At 40.4% G+C, this 24,441-nt stretch overlaps 2 protein-coding genes across 2 annotated transcripts; one reads left to right on the forward strand and one right to left on the reverse strand.

Moving 5' to 3' along the window:
• Nucleotides 1–1,498: 1,498 nt before the first annotated feature.
• On the forward strand, nt 1,499–15,091 carry kcnk10b (potassium channel, subfamily K, member 10b; the record flags this gene model as incomplete). Its single annotated transcript, XM_083906490.1, has 7 exons — nt 1,499–1,553; nt 3,728–4,143; nt 12,353–12,470; nt 12,849–13,009; nt 13,104–13,296; nt 13,385–13,527; nt 14,408–15,091. 7 exons carry the CDS (start codon nt 1,499–1,501, stop codon nt 15,089–15,091), a joined length of 1,770 nt encoding a protein of 589 aa, XP_083762616.1.
• Nucleotides 15,092–20,951: 5,860 nt separating this feature from the next.
• Nucleotides 20,952–21,902, reverse strand: gpr65 (G protein-coupled receptor 65; the record flags this gene model as incomplete). The annotated part of the gene is made up of 1 exon (XM_083906502.1): nt 20,952–21,902. One exon carries the CDS (start codon nt 21,900–21,902, stop codon nt 20,952–20,954), a length of 951 nt encoding a protein of 316 aa, XP_083762628.1.
• Nucleotides 21,903–24,441: the final 2,539 nt, after the last annotated feature.

A 24,441-nucleotide genomic window follows, 5' to 3' on the forward strand; every position in this document is an offset into this window, starting at 1 on the left:
CAGAGTGACAAACAGAACAAATAGAAAATCTGATGAATCTGAGTATATGTTGCTTGTGAGACCGTTCTGTCAGCAGCATATTGTTAATTCTGCCGCTCTGCCATGTTCCTTGTTTTGTTAAATCGACCTTTTGACCCCTTGCGTCATTTTCCAACAAAACAATGGCTTAATATAGTCATTTGCCTAAAAATAAGGCACGCTCCTGTAGTTTCTGATATTTTTACATTTTAAATGACACTTGAAAAGCTATTGATTCTTGTTCTAAAGTTGATTTTGTACACAGTTTTTTGATAAGTAACCTGAATCTTGGTTGTTTGTTTTGTATTTTCTAAATGAATTTACATTTTAACGCAGATATTAGGCTAATTTGTAATGGCTCTGGTCAATTAATGCAGTATGAAATGCAGTGTACTTTATGCATGTCTATTGTTCTAAAAAAAAGGTCTGCTCTTCCAGATTTACTCATGGTTTACTCCGTCAATAAGCATTTCATATTGATTTTGTTGTGAATATGTGCACTGTATATACAAGGAAGCATTATTGCTGTGATTTGTTACACAATGCAACACAAATGTATTAAATAGAGTAACAGTAATTATTATACAGTAAATCTAGTAGCCTATTACATAACGTTTTGCACTGCACATTTACACATAATTGCAAATAAAGGTGGGGTTTTAAGACGTGTTATTGTGCAATGTGAAATATCACACACTTTGTGTTTCCAAAAATAATCCAGTTTGATCTGTGTCCAGTCTTAGTTTACAGCTTTAGCAGCTTTAGTGGCTAACTATTGTATTCATAAATAATGCACGGTTTCCCATATGTGAATGATGTAATGGTTGAGGTCTGCCACTGATTTGGGGGAGCTCAGCTACACACGACATGTGTTGAAGACGCCGGCTGGCAAACGACGGGAGGATAATCCTGCTGTGAAGGAGAAGAAAAATAAGAGTGAGTACACGAATGAAAAGGATGTGCAGAAAATGGAAAAGGACTCTGTTACGGTTATTAGACTGAAAACAGGTGGAGTAGAATAAAGGGAGGAGAGGCGGAGAGCGAGAGCACCCGCTCCCGTTGTTCTGGACACAGAGGCGTAAACGCGTGCGTAAAGTTGCCGGTTTGGACACACATGGTCCGTGTGACTGGACCGAACCACTGGTTCCCGAGTGTCTGGCAGTGAGATGGGAGGTGGTTTGGTCCTCGCTCAAAGGTCTTCCAAGTCCCTGAGTCTGTCAGAGGATCTCCAAACGAGGTGGCGAGAGAGAGCGAAAGGAGGGGGTGCAGTAGAAGCAGACAATGCGGGTGTGCGGTGCCTTTTTTTCCCCCCCATCTGTGCATTTTACAGACACATCAACGATGATAGATGATATGATGTGTGATAAGATTTTCTACTCATTTGCGTAATTCCCCCAACCTTTATTAAAAAAGGGAAAAAAAAAATCCCATCGCACTGATCCTCATTTCTTTTGCGCTTTGACTGAGAACAAATTCCGAGATGAAATTTCCAATAGAAAACCCAAGAAAACAAGTTAACTGGGACCCGGAACAAGGTTGGTAAATACTGCTTTCTTTATGTCTGTATATTTTAAATGAAGAGCTATTCATTCTCAACGGTATTTGATAGAGAGGTATATTTATAATAAATCACACCAGGCTGATATCTGACACCTTTAACCAGATTTTTTATTTAAAATCTCTTTGATTTAGAGTTTCATTTATTTCATTTATTTTTGTTATACAAGACAAAGCAGATGGGAGTGTTTTCTTTATTCTCTGTAATTCATGTGCTCTGCTGTGGCAGCAGTGGCGCGTCGGCGACTGTCAAAGCTGCACAAGTTAGACCGGAAAAGGTGTCAAAGGATATGTTCATTCAAATTAATGAGTCAGAACCACGTGCAGTATGAGCACGAGACGCAATAAATGATCTTCAAAAAGCTGACATTTCCACAAAAACATTGGGAAAAACATTGTTTTTGCAAAGACATAACCTTCAGGACATGATATTTCCTCGAAGAAACTTTTATTCTGAAGGCTGTTTGTTTTTTACCGGAAGTTGTTTGCCTCCCTGTGTCACTCAGTCTTGATCATGATGCTCAGCTGGTGAAACGCCTGCAACCTGTGTCCAATAACTGGCCATAGAGCCATGCACAGTGCTTACTTTTGAATTTAGTGAGTAAACACTTATTTAGTAGTAATTTACTGACATGCTGGATATTTAGTGTCCCACCACAAATCAACACTGCAGAAATGTGATGGCAGATTAATAATCACTGTTTTAAAAGCTTGTCGTCCTCTCTAAATGTTCAGTAACATCTCATTTATTGAGAGTTGTTTGGTTAATATGTGTGTGTGTGCTTTGGCCGGACATGTTGGGAGGAGAGGAGAGAGTTAGAGTTATGGAAAGAACAAGAACGTCAGATAAAAAAATCACTTCTTCCCACTCAGGCGCTTATTTAATTTGCAAAAGAAATCAATATGATGCAGCTGCAGTGGTTTGAGAAAGGATTTCAGGTGAATACCACACAGACTCAGATGAGTTATGCTCTTTTGCTTTTGCCTGGAAATTCTTATATCTGATTTTTTTCAATTTGAGTCACTTGTTAAGAGATGAAATCAACTGATTTAATCAACTAGTTTGTCAATCAGTTAAATTAGTTGTGGATTAGTGAGACTCCAACTCCAGAGTCTTGACTGTTTTTGCCGTTTCACCTCTTATTCCTAATTTCCTAAATCACATCACGTTCTAAAAATAGCCGGCCGCCGCCCTTAAAGGGCAGTTACTGTAAATTGAAAGTGGCAGATTTGCACCTTTCCCCAAAGCCTGTGACATCACTTTGCTGTTATTGATCCCCCCCTCATGGAGATGCAGGGATTAACTAACAAGATTCATAGCTCGTGGAGCAGAGAGAGAGAGCCACTTCCAGGACGTCCTTGACTCATCATGGGCGTGTGTGTGTGTGTGTGTGTGTGTTCCTCTTAGAACAGCCCACTATCACATTAAACCAAAGAATGCCTATACTGAACACAGCCTTTTTTTTTTTTTTTAATATTCCTGCCGTTGAGAGTTGCCTCATGTAACATCATCCTCATATGATCTGAGAGGGGTGGGGTCTTTGCAGGTGAAGGTTCCACCGCTCTGAATAGATTATGAAAAAAATGCCTCCTATACATTAAGCGGATCTAAATTTGGCTGTTCACTTCAAGGTTCACCTGCCCCCCAAACACCCATGCATTTATTTATTTCATCATGATGTAAAGAGACACTTTGAGAAAATGGAATCTTGCTTCTGAGCAACAGATTTTCACCTGATAACACTGTGAGGGTTTGTCTGATGTGTGAGGATTCATTATACTGGAAATCTGAAATCAAAACGTTGAAGCAACACAGAGAGAGAGTCACAATATGGCCGATAGCTTTGGCACAGCTGCAGGCCAGATAGACATCATTTTTGCTGATGGCTCTTAGCATGAGAGCCTTAATTAGCTCATAGTAAGACAAGGAAATTGCATTTTAATGCATCTTGCTTGTGGGCTTGTGGTTATAGAATTCTTTCCTTTATTTTGAAATGAGAGACACAGTAAAGCTTTGAGACAGTTGATGGACAGTTGGTTGATTGATTGATTGAGAATGAAGGACCAACTTCATCTCAATAGATTCACTTTGTCAGTCTTCAAAAGATCATATCCTTCATACTCTCTTGTCTCTCGCCTCCTTGTGCCTCAGTGGTGGTCCAGACCAACTTGGTCCCCCCCAAAAAGGGCCAGCCTGGCATGGCCAAGTCCAGTCTCGTCCAGGCCAGCGTCGCCACCATGCAGAACCCGACGGGCTACGACCCCAAGGCCAACGGCCACTGTCTCCTGCCACGTCTGTCCATCGCCTCCCGCTCGGCCAGCGTGGTCGCCAGCATGGACGCCAGCTGCGAGGGCTCGGCCGCCGCCCTGCACTCTGTGATGAAGTGGAAGACGGTGGTGGCCGTGTTCGTCGTGGTCATCCTCTACCTGTTTTGTGGCGCGCTGACTTTCAAGGCGCTGGAGATGCCGTACGAGAGCCACCAGAAGACCAGCATCACCATGGAGAAGGCGTCGTTCCTGGAGAAACACCGCTGTGTGAAGCCTGACGAGCTCGAGGCGATCATCAAGGTAAGCGTTTAGAAACGGTAAATCTATCTAGTCTTGATGGCCACTGCTTTTCACAGTTTTGCCATTCACCCATTCACTCATCATACTCTTGCCAGGAGCGATGTGGGGTTAAGTGTCAACAACCTTGAAGTTGAAAGATGACTCGCTCTACCACGTCTCTGTATCGTTCCAATTTTGGTGCATGTGTTACCGTAGTAACACAACTGTACATGGTGATGAATTTTTTGTGTTCTCACCACCTGTCTGCACAGACGGCCTCAGAATAGTTGCATTGCATAACGTTGCATCTGTTCATCGCCAGATATGGAGATGACTAGTTGAAGCGATAATGGAGATAAATGAAAACTGTCACTGTAGATACTTTGTGTCATTTCATTTGATCTGTAGATAAAAAAAAGAACGTCTTTACTGTCGAGTGCTGTCAAGGACTAATTTAGGGATCTCGGGGTAATTAATTCTGGTTTTGTTAACTAATGATCTTGAAAAGATTAGATGATTCTGTCTGTCATTTCCAGACTGCCCTTCAGCAAATGAAGCTTTTTTTTTTTTTTTTTTTTTTTTATCTCATCCTTTAAATTCACGGCTGTAAAATTTTATGATGTGCATATTGAACGTGTTGCTCTGACAGCACACCCAGGTTCTCACCTGTTAAAAGCAGTCTATTTCGATGCTGAGGTGCACATTTCTCCAGAGTGTCGTCTCCATTTGTTAATGTAGAGAATCGGTTTTGCTCAAACTTCCTCCTCATACATGTTCTTTAATTGTCTTCATGCACCATATTTACAGGTTGTGTGAAATGCTTTAGTTGCAGCAGTTGCTGCAGCGGCACATGACCATGAGATACAGGAGATATTGAGATCAAGGATATATCCTGAAATCCAGGCACTGACCGATAAAGGATTGATAATATTGGATCAGATTGGCAGCAAAGGGGAGGTGAAGGGTGCACATAACACATTTCTTGAACAAATTAGTTTTATGTTGATTTAATGTGATGTTAGATAACTGGAGTACGTACAGGAAATATTATTTAAGTGGAATCTAATATAAAACAAGAATCAAGAAGTCAACTTGTCTTAAAACGACTTAACTAGTGCTTGAAAAGATATAGAAAGTTGAAACAGCAGATTATCACAAGTTAAACAACTTAAACTTCAACTGTGTTGAAACTACGTATCTTCAAGTTGAGTGACCTTACATTTTTAAAGGCAGCAGCAGATCCTTCTGACTGAATTATATCCGCGAGCAGTGGTCAGCAATTGGAGGCCCATGGGCCCGCCAGCATCAGTATCTGGGCACGGCAGATGATTTAACAAATCTGATATTAAATTATTTGCTTATCTTCATAAAAAAATGTCATCTTCAATTTCAGCTTATATTCTGAAAAAAACATTAACTGATACAAATAGAGTATGTTGCTAGAATTGACAATTAACCTAAAATAAACTAAACTAAACACTGTTGTTGTCATGGAGACAGCCAGGTTAGGGGAGCAAATGTCCATAAAATAACTACTTGACTCAAAGGAGAAGCAGTGATTCTTAAACATTTAAATGATCCCTGATTGTTCATCTGTATTTGTTGAACTTAGCCTCTAAATATACATTATTTCTGCCCACTAAACAAAAAAGAAGTCTACATGCTCAATAAAAGTCTATTATCACACCACTTATAATTCTCATTTATATGCATTTTCAATAACACATTTTTTTATTATGAGGTTTCTTCATGCATTGCTGAGCCAACAAATGGATCCCATTATGCTCTGAAGCACCAACAGAGGTTACACCCCCTGCTCTCTGCCCCCTGGTTGGCTGACAGATGATGAATAAATGTCATCGGCAGAAAAACAGAGGGGCAGCTCCGTCTTTCAGCAGGAAGTGCAGCTAAATCTTCAGGGTCACCACAGCGATGCTCATCATTCTCAGGGACATATGGTGGAAAAGACACGTGGCGTGAAGAAATGCTGGTGTGTGCAGGTTAAATAACAGGACAGAAAAACAGCTGTGTGTGTGTGTGTGTGTGTGTTAGATAGCAGCGACTGGAAATCTGCTGTTTTTTGTAACTTCAATGTGAGTGAATATTTGTAAACAAGACCTATATTTCTTTTGTTTTTTTTGTGTTAAAAATGAAACATTGCCCTGTGCGCTCGACATTAAGTGTATAAAATGCCAGAGTGAGGCTTTAGCGACACCCACACATGTTGGATGAGGAGAAATCTGGCTCGCGGCTGCAACAGCACAGTTATTTTTACTCCTGGAAACAGAAATGTGATGTTCCTTCAATTTCAACAAGAACTCTGATTTGCCTCAATTCTATAGATTATATATACAGTAATGCCTTGGTGAATTATGACAGAAGAGTTTAATCACGACTCAACTGTGCATTTTACAGTGTCTTTTTTTTATGGTGTCAACTGCTTCGTAACGGTGGTGTTCACACTGCCGTATCTCTCCCCTGAATTATGGATCAAGATTTAAGGTCACTGCGAGCAGCTCACACGAGCGAGTGGGTGTCGGATTGGAAAAATGATTTGAGATGTTGCCGAGTGGTGAGATCGATTTGTGAGAAGGTGATGGAACCAAGATCTCCTTTGACAACAAATTTAAAAGCAACCCTTCCATGGGTAAAGATGGCCCCAAAAATGTGCATCACAAGATCCAAGAAAACAAACCTAAGATCCATTTTAATGCTGTAAATACTTTCTTATATTTAATAGTATATACCTATATATGTATATTATATATATGTACAGTATATAACACATGGTATGAGTTGTTTTGCTCTACTGGCTCCATCAGATGTTATAACCACTTAAACACTCCTCCGGTGAATACAGGGCTGCCTTTTCTGTCTGCACAGAAACTCCTCCACGCCCACCTCGGTTCATTTATTCTGATCTCTAGTTTTTTTTTTCCCCTCTCTCTTCCATTGCTCTTCCGTTTCTGCAAAACCTCAGAGGCACAAGAGTACTATCATGAGATTGGAAGAAGAAAAATCAATGACAGCATTTCCTAAGGAGATGTGTGGAAATAAAAAACCTTTAGAATTGTGGGTCCTGAGGGGATTAATTATTCATTGCATGCACAGACCAACAGAGGCAGGACTGCAGCACCATAGAAACAGAAGTGGAATCACAGACACACCTGTCGATTGGACAAATACTTAGATTCAGATACATGACATCTAGAAGAAATTAGAATCTTATCTTACATTGAATGTACATAAATAATCATCATGTGAAAGGATAGATGTGTTTCTATGGTGTGGCCTTGCATAAGGAGACAAAAAGAGGAGCAGCACTCGTCGGAGATGAAATAAAACACTTTCTTTCTTTTTATCTGGCTCTGTGCTCAGACTTTTATATGCCAGTAATATGTACTTACACCCATTTTTTTTTTAAACATAATCACCTGCGAATGCAATGAATTCAAATTCATGCCAAACAAGTCTTAATCAGAAGTGATATTAACACTTGATAGAGTTATGACAAGTCATGTGTGAAGTTCACACTGACAATTTCTTCTGCTGGCGCCAAAGAAAGGCCTTTGGGACATAAGATGTTGCAGCGCTGCATCACAGAGTCTGTCTGCTCCTCTCACAAGGTCAGTTATCGGTCTGTCTGTGGGCGTTGCTGTGTCATTGTCTGTCACCATATGCACGGCCAATCCAGACCTTTATGGGGCACTGGCTTATACACAATTATAGTTGTGTTATTTACACCAAACCAGTGTCAAAAGTGTTTTCAAAGTGAAGCACTAATGGCGCTTTTCCACTACATGGCCCCGGCACGGCACGGCACGACACGGCACGGCACGGCACGGCACGTACCTGGTACTTTTTTAGTACCTGCAGCTGCATAGTTTACTGATGCCGGGGGCCGACAACTCAGATGCCCGTCACTCAGACGACCTTCCTCTGTGGGGACACAGACGCGAGTGGTGACTCACTGCTTTCAAAAAACAGAAAAACGTGTGCGTGTGTGAGAGATGGAGAGGCATTTTTTTATAAAGACTTCCTCCACAGAATGTGTTGACCTGATGTGTGTGCGTGTATGTCTGCGCACGCTTCTGTTTGACCTCCCCGTGTTTTGCCTGCGCGTCTGTGCCGTCCACCGACAGTGTGCCCACGACACGACACGCAGCGGAGCTAATTGCTGTGTTGGGGGATGACTCACACTGTGAGACACAATGTGAAGCCGCTCTATTATTGACACCAGTCAAGCCTCATTTATTCATGAGTCCCTCATCTGGAAATAAAGTTTACCGCTTCACGCTGAGCTACCTGCAGTTAAACAAAACATCAGGACACGCAAACCAACGTCAATGTGATTACATTAGGTTTTTTGTATGATGTATTTATAGTTGCGCTCCTTTATTATAACTCCCAGGTGTGTAATGCAACTATGAAGATGTACTGTTATACGTTCAATGCAAGCAATTTGCAATGGCTGAATTCTATACTATCCCATAGACCTTCCACTTCTCCTTAGGACACCAATGCTCTATGGGAACATTTGATCCACTCCCTACTTGATTTACAACATTAGTAGACATTTTTCTGAGGACGTAATGGTCTTCATCGCTAGTTTCAGGTCTTCTCCAGTTGCACACATTGTCAGTTATGTTTCCATGTAAAAGGAAATAGACCACACATTTCACACAAATGTGATTGATTGCCAGTATGGAAATGTACTTTCAATGCAAGCAGCTTGCAAAGGCTGAATTTAACCTGCACTGAATGCTTGATTTATATTTTAGGATATTCTATATGTATCCCATAGACCTTCAAGTTCTCCTTAGGACACCGCTGCAGAAGTAAAAATATATTTAATACCCAGCTTTTCTGGTTGCAAAAAATAACTGTTTGAATGGAAATGGTCTATGGGAAACTTTAATCCACTCCCTACTTGATTTACAACATTGGTAAAGATTTTTCTGAGGACATAATGGTCTACATCGCTAGTTTAAGTTCTCCTCCACTCGCACATGTTGTAAATTTTGCTCCCACGTAAAAGAAAATAGACGACCGACGGCCAGTACCAACCAGTAAGATAAGATAAAGATAAACTTTATTTATCCCTCATTGGGGAAATTTACTTACAGCAGCAAAAGCAGTTAAGACAGATACCAAAATTAGACAACACAAAACAAGCAAGGGTTTAAAGAAAGGACTATAGTCTATGTGAAGGTATGGACGTTATATATAATGAATAAAAGGCTCGAGAAATAGTGCACGTTGCAGGTAGACGCATAAATAAATATAGTGTATGGTCATGTATTAAATAGCAGATGGTGTCTGTGAATTTCCAGTTGCAAAACCTCAACAATGCCAGGCTTTGAACGGGAATTCAGATTCTTATGGGCGACGACGTCCGGTGACATTTCTACCCTAAAACACGAAGAAGAAAAAACTAGTAATACATCAAAAGTCACTTTCATCTCTGCCATTCGGTGCATAATAACTACATCATACAAATTCGAAGCCATAAAATATTTAACAGGCTGTCCACACGCACACACCCAGTCAAACAAAAGCTGGTATTTGAGATGTGAAGGTGTAGATTATGTGTGCTGTAGATGGTGAAGTGCTGCTGTAGTGGGGAGTGAAGGAAAGACTGAGGCACCGCTCTGGACTGGATCAGCGGCGGCAGCTGCTGTGGTGCAGAAAGACACGCTGAGAGTATAAAGAGCTGCAGTTGGGCTTATACTTGCTCCCTAATGGTCCTGCAGTATATGAAAACACATTAGCTAAGAGCCTGTCATAAGTGTGAGTGTAGTACAAGAGAGCATAATAGACACACAAAAACAACCTCACACTATTTGTCATTATCCTTCTCTTGTCGCAGAAGTGTGCCAAGATTTTCCCCTCATCTCTAATTCAGCGTGAACTTGGCTGTGAAAACGACGAGACAAAAATAGAGCTCGCCATAAAGTATTCAGATGCACTGTGAGGCTATTTATAGCAACAGAATTAGGTTATTTGTGGTTTATTATAGCATGAATGAGTAGATTAAACCTTTGAAATAGCATCAGTACAATTAGTTTGAGTGCTTTGTTATATGGAATATAAGTATTGTGTTATAAAAAAAAAAACACAGCAAAAGATGCCATTTTAAAAGTTTATTAGAACTACCCCTGAATCAAATATTACAGTCTATAAGACAATAGTAACCTGAAGTGTAAAATGTGCACCATATTAGTTATTTTTACCAGCAGAAATTAATTTTTACGAAGATGAAAACTAAGCACATTTTCGCTGCAGTTTTGGTCCGTTTTATAAACACACACAATAAGTTATGGGTTCTTTCTTCCATGACTATGTGTAAACGTACAGTATATACAGCGGCTATAAGAATCTGCATGTGTATTTTCACCAACTATATAAACACACCAGAGCAAAAAGTACCCCAAAAAAAAATCTGATTGAATTGTCAAATTAGGAAACACGTCACAATTCAAAGTTCACTTGGCTCGTGTTTAGGAACAAAAATGAAAGAAAAATGGTCACTTCTGCACAATTATTGCTACTTTATATCACTACTAAGCATTTGGTATAAAATGAATCATAACTTTGACTCAACAACACATCAGACGGCCAAAAAAACAACAACTGTTTTTAAAGCCTGAATATGTGACCTATAAACACACACCCCCAGGATGTCCATTTAAGGAGTTGTGTCTTATACCCACCTGTGCTGTGTGAGCACCAAGGGTTAAACTGTAGTTTTAGTTTTATTTCAGTTAACAAAAATGTTTTTTTTGTTATTTCATTAGTTTGTGTTAACTATAATAAAAAAAATGTGCATTTTAGGTGATGCTAGTCTTAGTCGGTGTGTTGTGTTCATGCAGCTGTGGTAATCACAAAATGATGTGTGTGAAAGTGGTTCCATGACTGTCTGCTTTGAAATGTATGTCAGGAGAGCTGCATGCATATTTCATTTCATGGACGTGCATCCTGTTAAGAACCTCCATGGAAGGTCTGGGGGAGGACGCTGTAGATGCTGTCCCAGAAGGAAAAGATAGCAAACTCTATGAAGCTGCTGCCTGACGACGATAATATGAGGCCAGAAGCAAAAATACAAACTCGGAATTTCCACAGAGACATGAGAGCAAAATGCTTTCCCTCATAAAGTGACTGTAAAACAGGAAGCATGATAGCAGATTAGCATTTCAAACAGCAGCGCAGAGGGAGATGAATTGGAATAATTGTCACATTTGTTTTCCCAATATGAGACAAGTTAAGGATGAAGAAAAAGCCTGAAGTCTATGTTGATTCTGTGAATGTGAGGTGGTAAACACATGGAAATGGCTTCACGTGAAGACCTGGAAACAGAATCTTTTGAACCGATGTTTGTGTACATATTTAATGTATAATTCAACAGGGACAGCATGAAGATGCAGTGTCTTCATACATTTTGAATAAACATAAAAACACTGATGGTCTACACGGTGGTGAGCTGGAGGTCAGGAAGTCCAAAAGAGGTTGAAAAGAAATACATTATATTTTCCTCATTTTTGAATTTATTTTCTGGGATTATGTTTTGTCGCATTTGTAGGACTCACATAAATCACACATTGCTCTATTTGTACATACAGTACATATGGTATGTCTTTTTCTTTTATTTTTATACGTAAGAGATTATATTTTTAATTTCTGGGTAGGTTTACATTTTTAGTACTATAAATACTCCTTTTGTATAGAGTTAGGCAGCAAAAATATAAAACTACAGTATTTTTGTTTCACAATGCATTAAATGCTGTATTTAATTAGATCATATTAAAATTCCTGCACAAAGCAGTGCACATCCATTTACAGGCTCTCTGATAATGAATCTAGACATATGATATTATAATGAAATTCCACTGTGTGTACAATAGTATTGGACTGAGTGATTGAATTGTAACTCCATCCACTTTGTTGTATTTCCTGTGTTATACAGTGGTACGACATGAGTATAGGAATGAATACATTTGTGGTCCATCTTCGTCCCCACATGTGCATTTCAGCTTCTAAAAACACTGTGTGCTTTTTTTTTTCTTATGTCAGGTCATGTGACCTTGTCCTGGCAAAGGTCACATGTGAGAAAAATATAAACAATGACAGGAAGAGAATTAATGTGCTCAATCGCTGCACATCACTTGATTCTCATCGTTTTCATAGGATCAAATATAAGACTATAATGTAATTGTTGTTCTGTTTTATCCAGCATGCCATAGACGCCGTGAGTGCCGGAGTGAGTCCTATCGGAGACACGTCCTACAATTCCAGTTACTGGGACATGGGCAGCGCCTTCTTCTTCGCTGGAACTGTCATCACGACCATAGGTCAGTGGAAAAATACGACTAAGTAACTAACTAACCCAACTTAACCTAACTGAAACCTAACCTAACCTAAATGTAAGAAGGTAATATTATTGAAAAGGATGGGCTTGGGTAAAAACAGTATACATGCGTTGCTTCCTGTCTCCTGGGCTTCTTCTTTGTATCTCTGTCACTGTAAGGACATAATTAACACAATTACATATAGGGGAACCTAATTATTGTCTCTCGAGGAGCTTAGTTACCTCAGACTCGTTCTCCAAGAACTTAAGGCTATTATTACATAAGTGCTTTTTTGTGTCCTCTCAGCCTTAGTTTGTTGTGTTGTTTCTCCGCTCATTTCTTCTCTTTCTTTTCTCCGTCTTGCTTTCATTAATTCAACAGGTTATGGAAACATCGCTCCGAGCACTGAAGGCGGGAAGATCTTCTGCATTCTTTATGCCATATTTGGCATCCCTCTCTTTGGGTTCTTGTTAGCGGGGATTGGAGACCAGCTCGGGACCATCTTTGTGAAAAGCATCTTGAGAGTGGAGAAGATATTCAGGGTGAGTTTAAAGTAACTCAGTCTATGTGATTATTGAAGTCATTATTATACGAAAATATAAAGATATAGCTCTCGTTCTTGTTTTTATTTTGCAGCAAAAGCACAAGCAGATTAGTCAGACTAAGATCCGGGTGACGTCCACCATCCTGTTCATCCTGGCCGGCTGCATTGTCTTCGTCACCATCCCAGCTGTCATCTTCAAACACATCGAGGGCTGGACCACGCTGGACGCCATCTACTTTGTCGTGATCACTCTCACCACGGTGGGAATAGGAGACTACGTCGCAGGTAGAGCTTGTGTTATACTCCATATACTTATATTACCTATGTTCTGATAAAAAAACTTGGAATTTATGACTCGTTCTTTCATCTCCAGGTGGAGACCGGAGGATCGACTACATGCAGTGGTACAAGCCGCTGGTGTGGTTCTGGATCTTGGTGGGCTTGGCGTACTTTGCGGCCGTTCTCAGCATGATCGGGGACTGGCTCCGAGTGCTGTCTAAAAAGACCAAAGAAGAGGTGGGGGCTCATTCAATTACACGTCTCACGATTACATAAGAGAGGCAGCAACATGAAAGGTCACTCAGCCGCTGCTCTCCATAAAGCTTCCCCTCCTGTTTTCGCTCTCTCTTGTTTTCCACATTCATTGCTGCAATTAACAGACGGCCATTGTTTGAGTTGCTGATGTCGTGGCAGTTTGACTTTAGTCCACAGAGGGCAGAAAGTGACTTATTGATCCTTTAGTGTAGGAACCAAGTAGCTCAATGCAGGATCAACCTAACGCTGGTTATATACTATATACTATTTTCTTTATTTAACCCATGGTAATTTGTTGTGGGAATAATACACAACACAAAAATGTGTTTTTCTTTTCTTTAGTAGTGGAAAGTAGTGGTGTTCTAAGGCACAGGTGCCAAACTGGCGGCCTGTGGGCCAGATGCGGCCCCCAAAGTCAATTATATGTGGTCCACCACATATAACATACTTGGTTGTAATAATCACATTATTAACTTATATATAAAGGCTTGTTTGGTGTCTTAATTGCAGTTGTCTACAGTAGTTTTTACTTAGTATTTGATTTAGTTCTCTGTTTTTGCTATTTATTATTTGTTATTTAGCATCAGATGTTATTATTGTGAGATATGCATTTCAAAACAAGCACTTTTAGTTTGAAATTCGGTGGAATATGATCATGAATATCTTAACTGAAATCCTGACACAATATTGTGTTTTTCCGCCCACCTTTTCCCCTCTAAACAGGTCTCCTTATGCTCCCCATAGATTCCTAGTGTTTTTTTTAGGTTTTTTAAAATCCAAACTCTAATAATTTCTTTATATGCTGCTCACATAGCAGACAAATGTGTCTGATGTTCTGTGCCTCATGTCATTGTCCTCACAGGTCGGGGAGTTTAAAGCTCACGCAGCTGAATGGAAGGCAAACGTGCGAGCAGAGCTCCGCGAGACGCGGCGGCGCGTGAGCGTGGAGATCCACGACAAGCTCCAGCGGGCCGCCACCATCCGCAGCATGGAGCGCCGCCAGCTGGGCCTGGATCAGCGAGCTCACTCTCTGGACATGCTGTCTCCAGAGAAGCGGGCCATGTTCGCCAGCCTGGACGCCGGCCGCTTCAAGACCTCGTCCCAGGAGAGCATCGACATCAAGCTGAACAACCTGAGGCTGAAGGGCGCCTGCGAGCCCTACGACCACCAGAGGAGCGATCAAACCCCGCAGACGGCGTCCTCCTCAGAGGAGAACCTCTCCAACCTGCGATTCGGCTCGCTCACCAAACTGGGCCGACGCAACAAGAACCGCGAGGTGCGGAGGAACATCCCTGACGATGTTCGACGAGCGAGCGTGAGCATAAACATTGGCAGCGCCATGCTCGGCGAGGAGAGGACAGAGGAGGAGGAGGACGACGAGGAGGAGCCACATGAGGAGAACGCGGAAAGGAAAGAGGGAAACATCAGCCTGACAAACCTGTCGCAGTATGTGACGGAGCGCTCCAAGCTCAACGGATTCATACCAGCGCAGGACCAGGAGGGAGGAGACAATGTGGTGTTGAATGGAAAAGAACCTCAACCATAGTCGAGAGATGTATGAGAGACAGAGAATGGGACTCATTTCAGGAAATGTGCTTTTTTCGTTTCTCGTGCTTCGATTGGAATGTTTGGAACCCCTCCCAGGAAATTCAGCCAGTGTGCCATAGCCGTGTGAGAAAGAAAATCTGTTGCCAAAAAAATGAATCAGACTGAGTGACAGAGAGTTAAAATACCTCATTGCTGTACAACAGGCTGATTAAAGGTGACATAGAATGGTCCTATCTCACATATATGTGAGTTATGGAGGTCGACTGACAAACTTATTTTTATGGTTAAAAACCTCCGAGTTGCTCCGGAGCTGCTGTTCAGAGGAGTGTTGAGACCTGCTTATGATGTCACGAGCAAGCACTTTTCAGATCTGCTTCGTGGAGCTGCAGGAAAACATTAAAACCCTGCCTTCTCAGCGGTGGCTGAACAGTTTGTTATGAAACTTTAGGCCTTCATAGACGGGGTAATGACGCAGATACACACCCAAAAGCAGCGTTAATTGGAGCTTCCGGTCTATGCCACCTTTAAGATGTTGAATACTTCTCCAGGATCTGTCCTTTCAGCTCAACTCAGACACTCAGGCAAATGGCTGCTCCTCCCTGGACACGCAGAGAGCTACGGTCACGTCAAAACATCTTCAGGAACATTTATTGATCTCTTACAGCAGGAGCTATTTTTATCCCCGGGCAGTCTGCTTTTAAAAGGACTGGACTGTAACAAATGCAGAGAGTGGGAGGTTTGCGTTTGCTGCTCAATCAATAGACAATATGAGCATTTACCTATATAGCTGACATGATGCTGTCATTCCTATTATGGTATGTGACTTATGTGGAAAAAAGTAGCCTTCATAAACTACGACACATGAGAGCTCATATATATATAAAAAAACAAATAATAGTGCATGGCGTTTAACTGACAACTGTAATAATGTTGTAATAACAAAATTCACCTTTGGCCACAAGATTGTCAGCGATGTTATTGTTTCTTTTTCAATCATGGACATCACATTTACATATTTTCTCTTTTTTTATTATTATTCTATCAGTCACAGCGTTATTTTCTTGTGTTTTCCATGGAGCAGCAAATACAATATAATCTGTCTTTGTTTTTTTTATATTCTCAAGCACATCCTGTTGTAATCCAATCATTGACTGACAACATATGACCCTTTTTTGTATTTCACAAACTGGTACTGACACCACACGATTACTCTCTCTCTCCCTCTCTCTCTCTCTCTCTCTCTCTCTCTCTCTCTCTCTCTCTCTCTCTCTCTCACACACACACACACACACACACACACACACACACACACACACACACACACACACACACACACACACACGACTGATCATGAACCTTCTCCATGACCATGACCTGTGACGAGCTTAGCGATCATTTGTTGTGTATTTTATGACCAGATCACATAATAATGTAGTGAGTGCCTTTTTCCAGATAATAAAAAAAATAACAAACAAAATGAAAGAGTGAACATGTGTTTATTTCTGCAATAACAGTCTAAAATAAAGGGATGTTGATGATTTCAAGGAACATTACTGATGACGACGGCACTAATTGTGCCTTTTATTATCATTTATTATGTTGTATACTGCTTGCCAACCGCATATAGGGTTTATTAACAAAGAAGAATAAGTAATATAATTGAAGTAGAACATTCATATGGACTAAAAGCTGACTTCTGGTAAGAGGAGAAGAGAAAACGATGATTTCCTGTAATATATGACCTCCAGTTCAGTGAAATGACATTCTGCTTTAAGTGGAAAAGCACTGGAAACATTATGCATGACATTGAATGAGTGAGTGGATCTAAACGAAACCTTTTAAGTATATTTATTCCGAAATCTGTGACACACCACAAATTATCTCAATTTTGTCTCTTTGTGTCTCCTTTATTTGTATTTTTTTTTAAATATTATCACTTTGACTTTGTCTGGACTCGGCTTTTGGCTAATTAAACGACAGAATACATTATGATGTAAGTAACTCATTGCGAGCCTCAGGTCTCCATCTGTGAGAGTGCAGCCTCGCGGCCACAGTCAGGTGTGTCCTTTTTTCATGTTTTTTTTTTATGTGGTTGCAACCCAGAAAAAGAAGCCGGCTGACAGCAGAGGTTCATCACGGACACAGGGCCAATAAATGGCCGAGCTATAAATCGTCCATAATTGAAAGTGTGTTTTTGTGGAGCTTTTCTCTCAAGGTGGAAGTGACCTCAACTTCTTCTGCTCTCCTCCTGATTTCTATCTTTTTGTCTTTCACTGCCTCGCTCACATTTCACATTTCACGAATCACCACTTCTCTCCGGCTTTTTTAATCTACATATGTTGCACATTTATCTGTGCATGCGTGGCAGTCAGTCACGTGATCAGATTGATTTATATGGAAGCAGAGGTTGTGGAGGAGGTGATTCTGAGCAGCTCAGGAAGAAAAGGTTCTATTCTAAAAAAAATAATTACAATTACACGCAATAAAAAAATGTAAATATTGGTACAAACCTCACAGTCTACCAGTTTCTATTTTGTTTTTAATAAATGTTAGGTTTACATTTGTATTTTGCACACACAATGACAGGTAATCCAGTGACAGACAGTAGCAGTAGATTAACTTGTTGGAGGTTTCAGATCACTCACTAATGAAACCAAATCGATGTTCACTTTGCAGGCCTGCTGCCACATCTACTGCTCTACTGCCTACTTGACAATGTGCACAACACACGTTCCTCTTCCTGCTTCCTCCCCTTTGCTTTTTATAGTTGCGTGGGTTTTCTGTGTTGTTGTGTCGTGCACCGACAACCAGCAGAGCAGGAAGGGGAATCTGTTTCAAAGTGAAATTAGTGACTATCTATCTATCTATCTATCTATCTATCTATCTATCTATCTATCTATCTATCTATCTATCTATCTATCTATCTATCTATCTATCTATCTATCTATCTATCTATCTATCTATCTATCTATCTATCTATCTATCTATCTATCTATCTATCTATCTATCTATCTATCTATCTATCTATCTATCCTTTCTGTGTTGTCGCGCCAAACGAGAAGGAATGAGGGAAGTGTGAAAGTGCTGACAGCGACAGGAACGATGCTGAAGATGACGATGAAGAAGAAGAAGAGGAAGAAGAGGAGAGGAAGAAAGCAAGCAGTGTCAGACAGTTATAATGTCGCCTGCGGGAGCTCAGCGTGCTTGACATCCGGTACAACAGGAGTGAGGTGTTAAATTAGCTTGACAACGTGTCAGTAGTGTTAGACACTGAAGAAAAGAGAAGTTTCATGTGTTTAAATCGTATCATGTGACAGCACAACCTTTCCTAGATTTTGATTTTTAGCTTGTAGGGTTCATGTAGCCTGACTTATATACATTCATCTTATTCTCTGATGCAAACAAAAACACAGGAATTTGTCATCTAAATTCAGTTTATGATAATGCTGAAGAAACCTTACATGGATTAAAATATACAGTATAAATATTTATGGCAGTGTGAAACTTGACAAAATTCACATAACTTACATAGAGTAAGAATGACTGTGTAACCGCAATAATAAGAGTGCTTTGCTCCTCATCAGTGACTAAAGATGTTATTACAGATGCGTCAGGGGACAAATTAACAGATTTATTGGAGAACAATGAATATCTTTACAAAGTGGCTTGAAAAAGAATGCACGCAATAAAGAAAAGTTAGAGTTAATGAGAAAAGAAACATCACTTTATGCTTCTTTTTTTTCTTTTTTTAAATGACAATCCAGTTTTATAGTCTGAGCAAGTATATTGACTGCATAAGTGCAGTATAATAACAATAGTCTCTTATTGGCTTGTGTAATGTTGTTTCCATACAACACTGTATTGTACTGCTATATTTAACCATCTGTTTCCTTTCTTTTGACACATGTGTCCGTGTACAGTACACCATGGTGGGATCATCATGGTGGGGATCATCAAGTATGTGCTTAAACAGTCACACATATATATATGTATATATATGTGTGTATATATAAATATAAAGGCAGACTCTGTGACTCACACTTCTCTGTGTGTGCATCTGTACTTCATGTATAAATAAAGACGGCCGTCTGTTGCACGTTCAAGGACAGTGGAAGGTTGACTGAATGAGTGTTTTTTACAGCCCCCGTGATTCTGCTGACGCGGGTTATTCACTGTCAGGTGATGCATATTATCTGACATGGATGGATGGATGGAAGAGGTAGAGTCACATGGAGGAGCACATGTCCTTTCCATGTCATGATCGCAATTTAAGCAGCAGAGGAAAACACGTGAGAAGTTTTTCATCATGTTCCTGCAGAGTGAAGGTGAAGATTACACCTTTAATGACGCATGGTGTCGTCGTCGTCACATGTGGACCATAAATTTCCCTGCATTTAAAGTTGTCAACAGAAGAGAGCACCATGTTTATTGTACGTGTGTATTTACTGCATACAGTGTATCACTGTTAAAAACTATGATGTTATGTGATAAGGCAAATACAATTCACACAGTGTTTGTCTTTGTGTGTATCTGACAAGACAAGAATATACACACACACGCACACACACACACACACACACACACACACACACACACACACACACACACACACACACACACACACACACACACACACACACACACACACACACACACACACACACACACACATATATATATATACACACACACATAAGGTTGTTATTCAAAGGATTGAATCTGCATTAAATGCTGTTAATTCCCTGTCATTATTACAGCACCTTTATAGAGACAGAGTCAGTTTAAATATGAAGGTGGGCGAACGACCTGCTGTAAACTGTTATATTTACCCTGTATTAAATCTACTAATTTAACAAAGGACAAATACTTTGTAACTCTGCTTAAAGGACTCATATTATACCGTATTTAACCTAGTTCCCTGGTGTCCTAATGAACATGTCTGTGACATGCTTTGGTCAAAATACCATAAGGATGAAGCACCACAGCAGTTCAATCACCATCATAACAGCCCAATTCAGAACACTCTGTTTAGTAGTATCTTTAGGTCCACCTTAAAAACCAGTAAAACGAAACTTAAGGGACAGGAAATGACATCAGTCACAGAGGCCAGGAAAAGTGATAATTTGCAAGCTCTAGCAGGCACATTGCCATCATATATAACATGTATCCACTGGACAGATAAATCATCTGAGGCTGGAAGTTTGTGTAGAACTCTGTGCTGCACTGTGGAGCCAAGAATAGAACTTTTTGTGGACTTCGCAGACTTCCAATTTTCGGATACTGACGTCCCAATGAGCGCAGAAGTCAACATTGCGTGTTTTATCTCCTTTACTTAGACTGAGGAGGACCACAAAAACATGAGTGAGTCATCTTTTTTCACACTTTGCCGACTGATAGGACCTCCAGAGTCCCAAATATAAGGATTAAATGATTAAAAAGTTGATTTTGCATAATATGTCCCCTTTAAGTACAACATTCACATCTATACTTTACTTTAACTTCAATGCGTTTGCCCTAACTATCCTTGTTACTCATTAGTACCTAATAAAATCATAAGAAGAAGAATTGGTATTATGGTCTGTATTTATATAGTACTTTTCTAGTCTTGCACACGCTTCCACATGTGGTTAAGTGTCTTTGCTCAAGGACACTTGACCTCATGTTGACAACAACTCGCCCTACCACTGAGCCACCATGGCTCAATCCTTACTCCTCACTTTTTTAATACTTTATTTTACTTTTTTAAATTTTATATCCAGAAAATGACTTTTGATACTTAAGTACAGTACATGTCATAAACTTTAAGACTTTTAAAAAGTGACTAAAACTTCTACCAAAGTCATTTTCCTGGTGACCGTCTACACCATAGCATTACTCTTGCTCCCTTTCCTTCCCTGGCAAAAGAGAACCACCTTATTAACGTTAGCCTGTCCTGTTCTCGTGATGAAGCAGTAAAGGAGAGGGTCTGCGAGGCAGTTGAGGGTTGAGATAGCGGTGCTGATCTTATAGGGATAAAGGAACCATGTCACGTCCTTGCAGTGATCCACCTGTATGCGCAGAAGCATCATGACGTGGACAGGCCCAAAGCAGATCACAACGCAGAGCAGAACCACTGTCAGCATCTTGGAAATGCGTCTGCGTTCGTTTTCCTCTGTGGCCTGGTTGGATTTCACCGCGACGCAGATCCTCCACGTGGAAAACACCACCAGGAGAGCGGGAACGACGAAGCCCAGGAAGAAGCGTAGTATGTTAGCACGAGCCAGACTCTGTGACAGAGGGATAAAGGTGTCAAAGCACACAGAGAAACCGTTGTACTCCTGATATGAGTCCTCCCATCTGATGGTGCAGGCGTTGAAAAGGAGCACTGACAGCCATATGGCAACAGTCACCGCTACTGCGGTGTTCACTCTTCTCAGGGAGGTGAACTTCAGTGGATGAACCACAGCCAGGTAACGGTCGACAGCGATGCAGCAGAGCAGAGCTTCACTGGTGTAGAAGTTAGTGAAGAGGAAGTAGACGGAGAGCATGCACACGTAGCCGCCGTGCGTCCAAACTCCTCGCCACAGGAAGTCCAGCCACAGGGACAGACCCACGGTAAAGGTCAGGTCACTCAGGGCAAGGTTGACCAGATAGACGCCGAGCTCGTTCCTCTGTCTGATGTGTTGCCAGGACACGTAGAGTGAGAAGCTATTGGATGGGATGGCAATGATGATGATAAACAGGTAGAAGAAGAGGAAAGACCTCCTCCTGACGACGCTGTCAAAAAAGTAGCAGCTTGTGTAGTTGACGGCAAGGGTGAAGTTCTCCATGGCGGATGGAACGTTTACGCACTTTCACCTTGCAGACATATAGATAAACACATAAGAAAGTGTCACAGTGACGTATAAAACTGTTTTCCAATGACCTCAGACTGCGTTTGGCAGCTCTTAACTGTAACTCCTCACCTGACACTGACAGCTGTGCCAGAATAAGAGCAATAAACGATTATTGGGAGACTTATTGACACAGGCAATTAATTAGATTAGGCATTTCTCGTCAGCCCGTTGAAAACATTGCAACCCTGAAAAGATATATTCTAAATATAAACATCCTGATCAGTTTGTTCCATTTCCATCAGAGTCAACTTGCTCAACTTAACTTAACAATACCACACAATTAAGTATAAGTATATATAAATATGTGCATATATAAATCATTAAATTCGGCTTACTTTTGATGCTCCTACTTCAACTCTCTGGACAAAATCAATTCACAGAAACACTCAGTTGTCCTGACTCCTCGTGCTTCATCAGCCACTTTAAAGAAACAGGAAGAGGTTCAGCTGCCTCCTTGTCGTCCCTGACTACTGCGAGTCATTTACTGGGTGATAGGCCGTGACTGAGCAAACAGATAAAGGACCACACTTGGTAGATTTAATTTGGGTGCTGAATCTATATTAGGCTGCTTGGTTATATTATATATAATATACAGACAAAGGTGCTTCTGCTTATTGTCTTATTACAGGTTGTTACAGCTGGTGAAGTTTGTTATGGCTCAGTCAATATGAGACCACATCAGTGTTAATCCTCTTAATAAGCCATTATCTGTTCAAAAAAAGAATCCTGCTTCCTAAAAGCTGCAGAATTACTGAAATAAAAGAGTGAAAAACACACAGTGATAATCCTTGATGTAGATGTTTCCTGTCTCGGCCTCAAAGATGCACGTTTACGGACTTAAATGCATCAAAAGACTCTGAACCTATAGCTAATTCAGCGGTTATAAAACTGATGGAACTGCATTGCAGTTCATTTCCTCCCCCTCGTCGTCTTTGCTTTTCTAATCTCTCTTTAAACACTAGCTGCTTAAACTATAACAACATCCAGTGTATTGTTTATCGTCGTGACCATATATGGGTCTCTGAACGCAGCAGCACAGCAGTCTTTATACAGTCAGGCACAAATGCCAGGATAAAGATGTTTTAATAGCCACAATGAAGACAGGGAACTACAAGAAGAAAGCTTGCATTGCAGTGCCCCCGTGTGGTCAAGTACAGTAATGACAATAGTTAAAGAAATCACGTTTGTGCCGAAAATCCATCACTAAGACATGCAAATTAGTCAGGCCACTTATATGTATGTGGGTAAATCAGAGGGTGTCAAATATACGGCCCGCGGTGCCAGAACTGGCCCACCACAGGGTCCTATCTGGCCCACAGGGTTTTTTCAGATCTAGATACTTGCTAAAATTACACTTGTTTTAACACACAGGCAAACATTTAGAGTCCTTTATTATTGTTGATAGGTTATTATGCCATTATTTACTTGAGATCGAATGGAAAACTGCATGTGGCGTCTGAACTAAAATGAGTTTGAAACCCGTGATGTAAATGTTAATCATCCGAACACAGCACACCTCAGAGTTCCAATCTCTCATCCATAATAAGTTTGCAGCTGTAAATAGAGAAAAGACAAATAATTCCACCTCAGTTGATGTTGTTTGATCAGTATATTAGTCTGTTAGTGTCATGTAATAAAATAAAGTTCTGTTTGAATGCATGTTTCTAATTAAACAGTACCTTAAAAGATATAATTACTCTTTTGTTTCCGCCAGAAGAAACTTGCTATAATTAGTTGTTAGGTGTGATCTAGATCTTATTTTGATAGTTTTGTTAAAATAACTTTTTATTCTCCTTTCTTTCTTATATTGAGGGCTCTCCAGCTGTATAACACATCTGTTAAGAGACTGAAGCACGTGGGTGCTTTTCTATTTTAAAAAAAAAATGTTTAGTTTAAACGTGGGTAAACAAGGTTGAACCCGACTAAACACAGTTGAACTTCTTTCAAACATCTGAAAAATGAACATCAAATCACACCACATCATCATTTATCCCATACACTGTGTGTATGTGTAATTTTAGTTTCAATCTTTGTGTTTTTACGCAGAGTTTCTGTCTATAAATTCCTCCACAGATTCATTTGAACTCTAGAGCTATCGCAATTTAAATTGGAAATGGCTGTAAACCGTGTTTTCTCACATTCGCAGAGCCAGGCTTTAATAAGTGAGGGTTTGGTGGTGACGGGCGTTTTACTTTTATTACACACGAGAGTGATGAGACAGGGCTTCGGCGCGGTTCACCTCATTAAAGTGTTGACATTTAAAGACCTCTTTTTAACGCCCTATAGGTAGAAGGTGATTTAATATCAGTTCCATGGCCACGCTGTGAAAAGAAGTGTGATATAAATACAAAAGACAAAAATACTTTTAGTTTTACTAATATGACAGCCTGAGAAAAACATTTTAAGACATGGATTAAGATGCCCATGTAAAAAAAAAAAACATCATATAAAAATGGTCTTGAAATGTTATAAG

Source organism: Microchirus variegatus (genome assembly GCF_963457635.1).
Source record: "Microchirus variegatus genome assembly, chromosome: 2".
NCBI lineage: Eukaryota > Metazoa > Chordata > Actinopteri > Pleuronectiformes > Soleidae > Microchirus > Microchirus variegatus.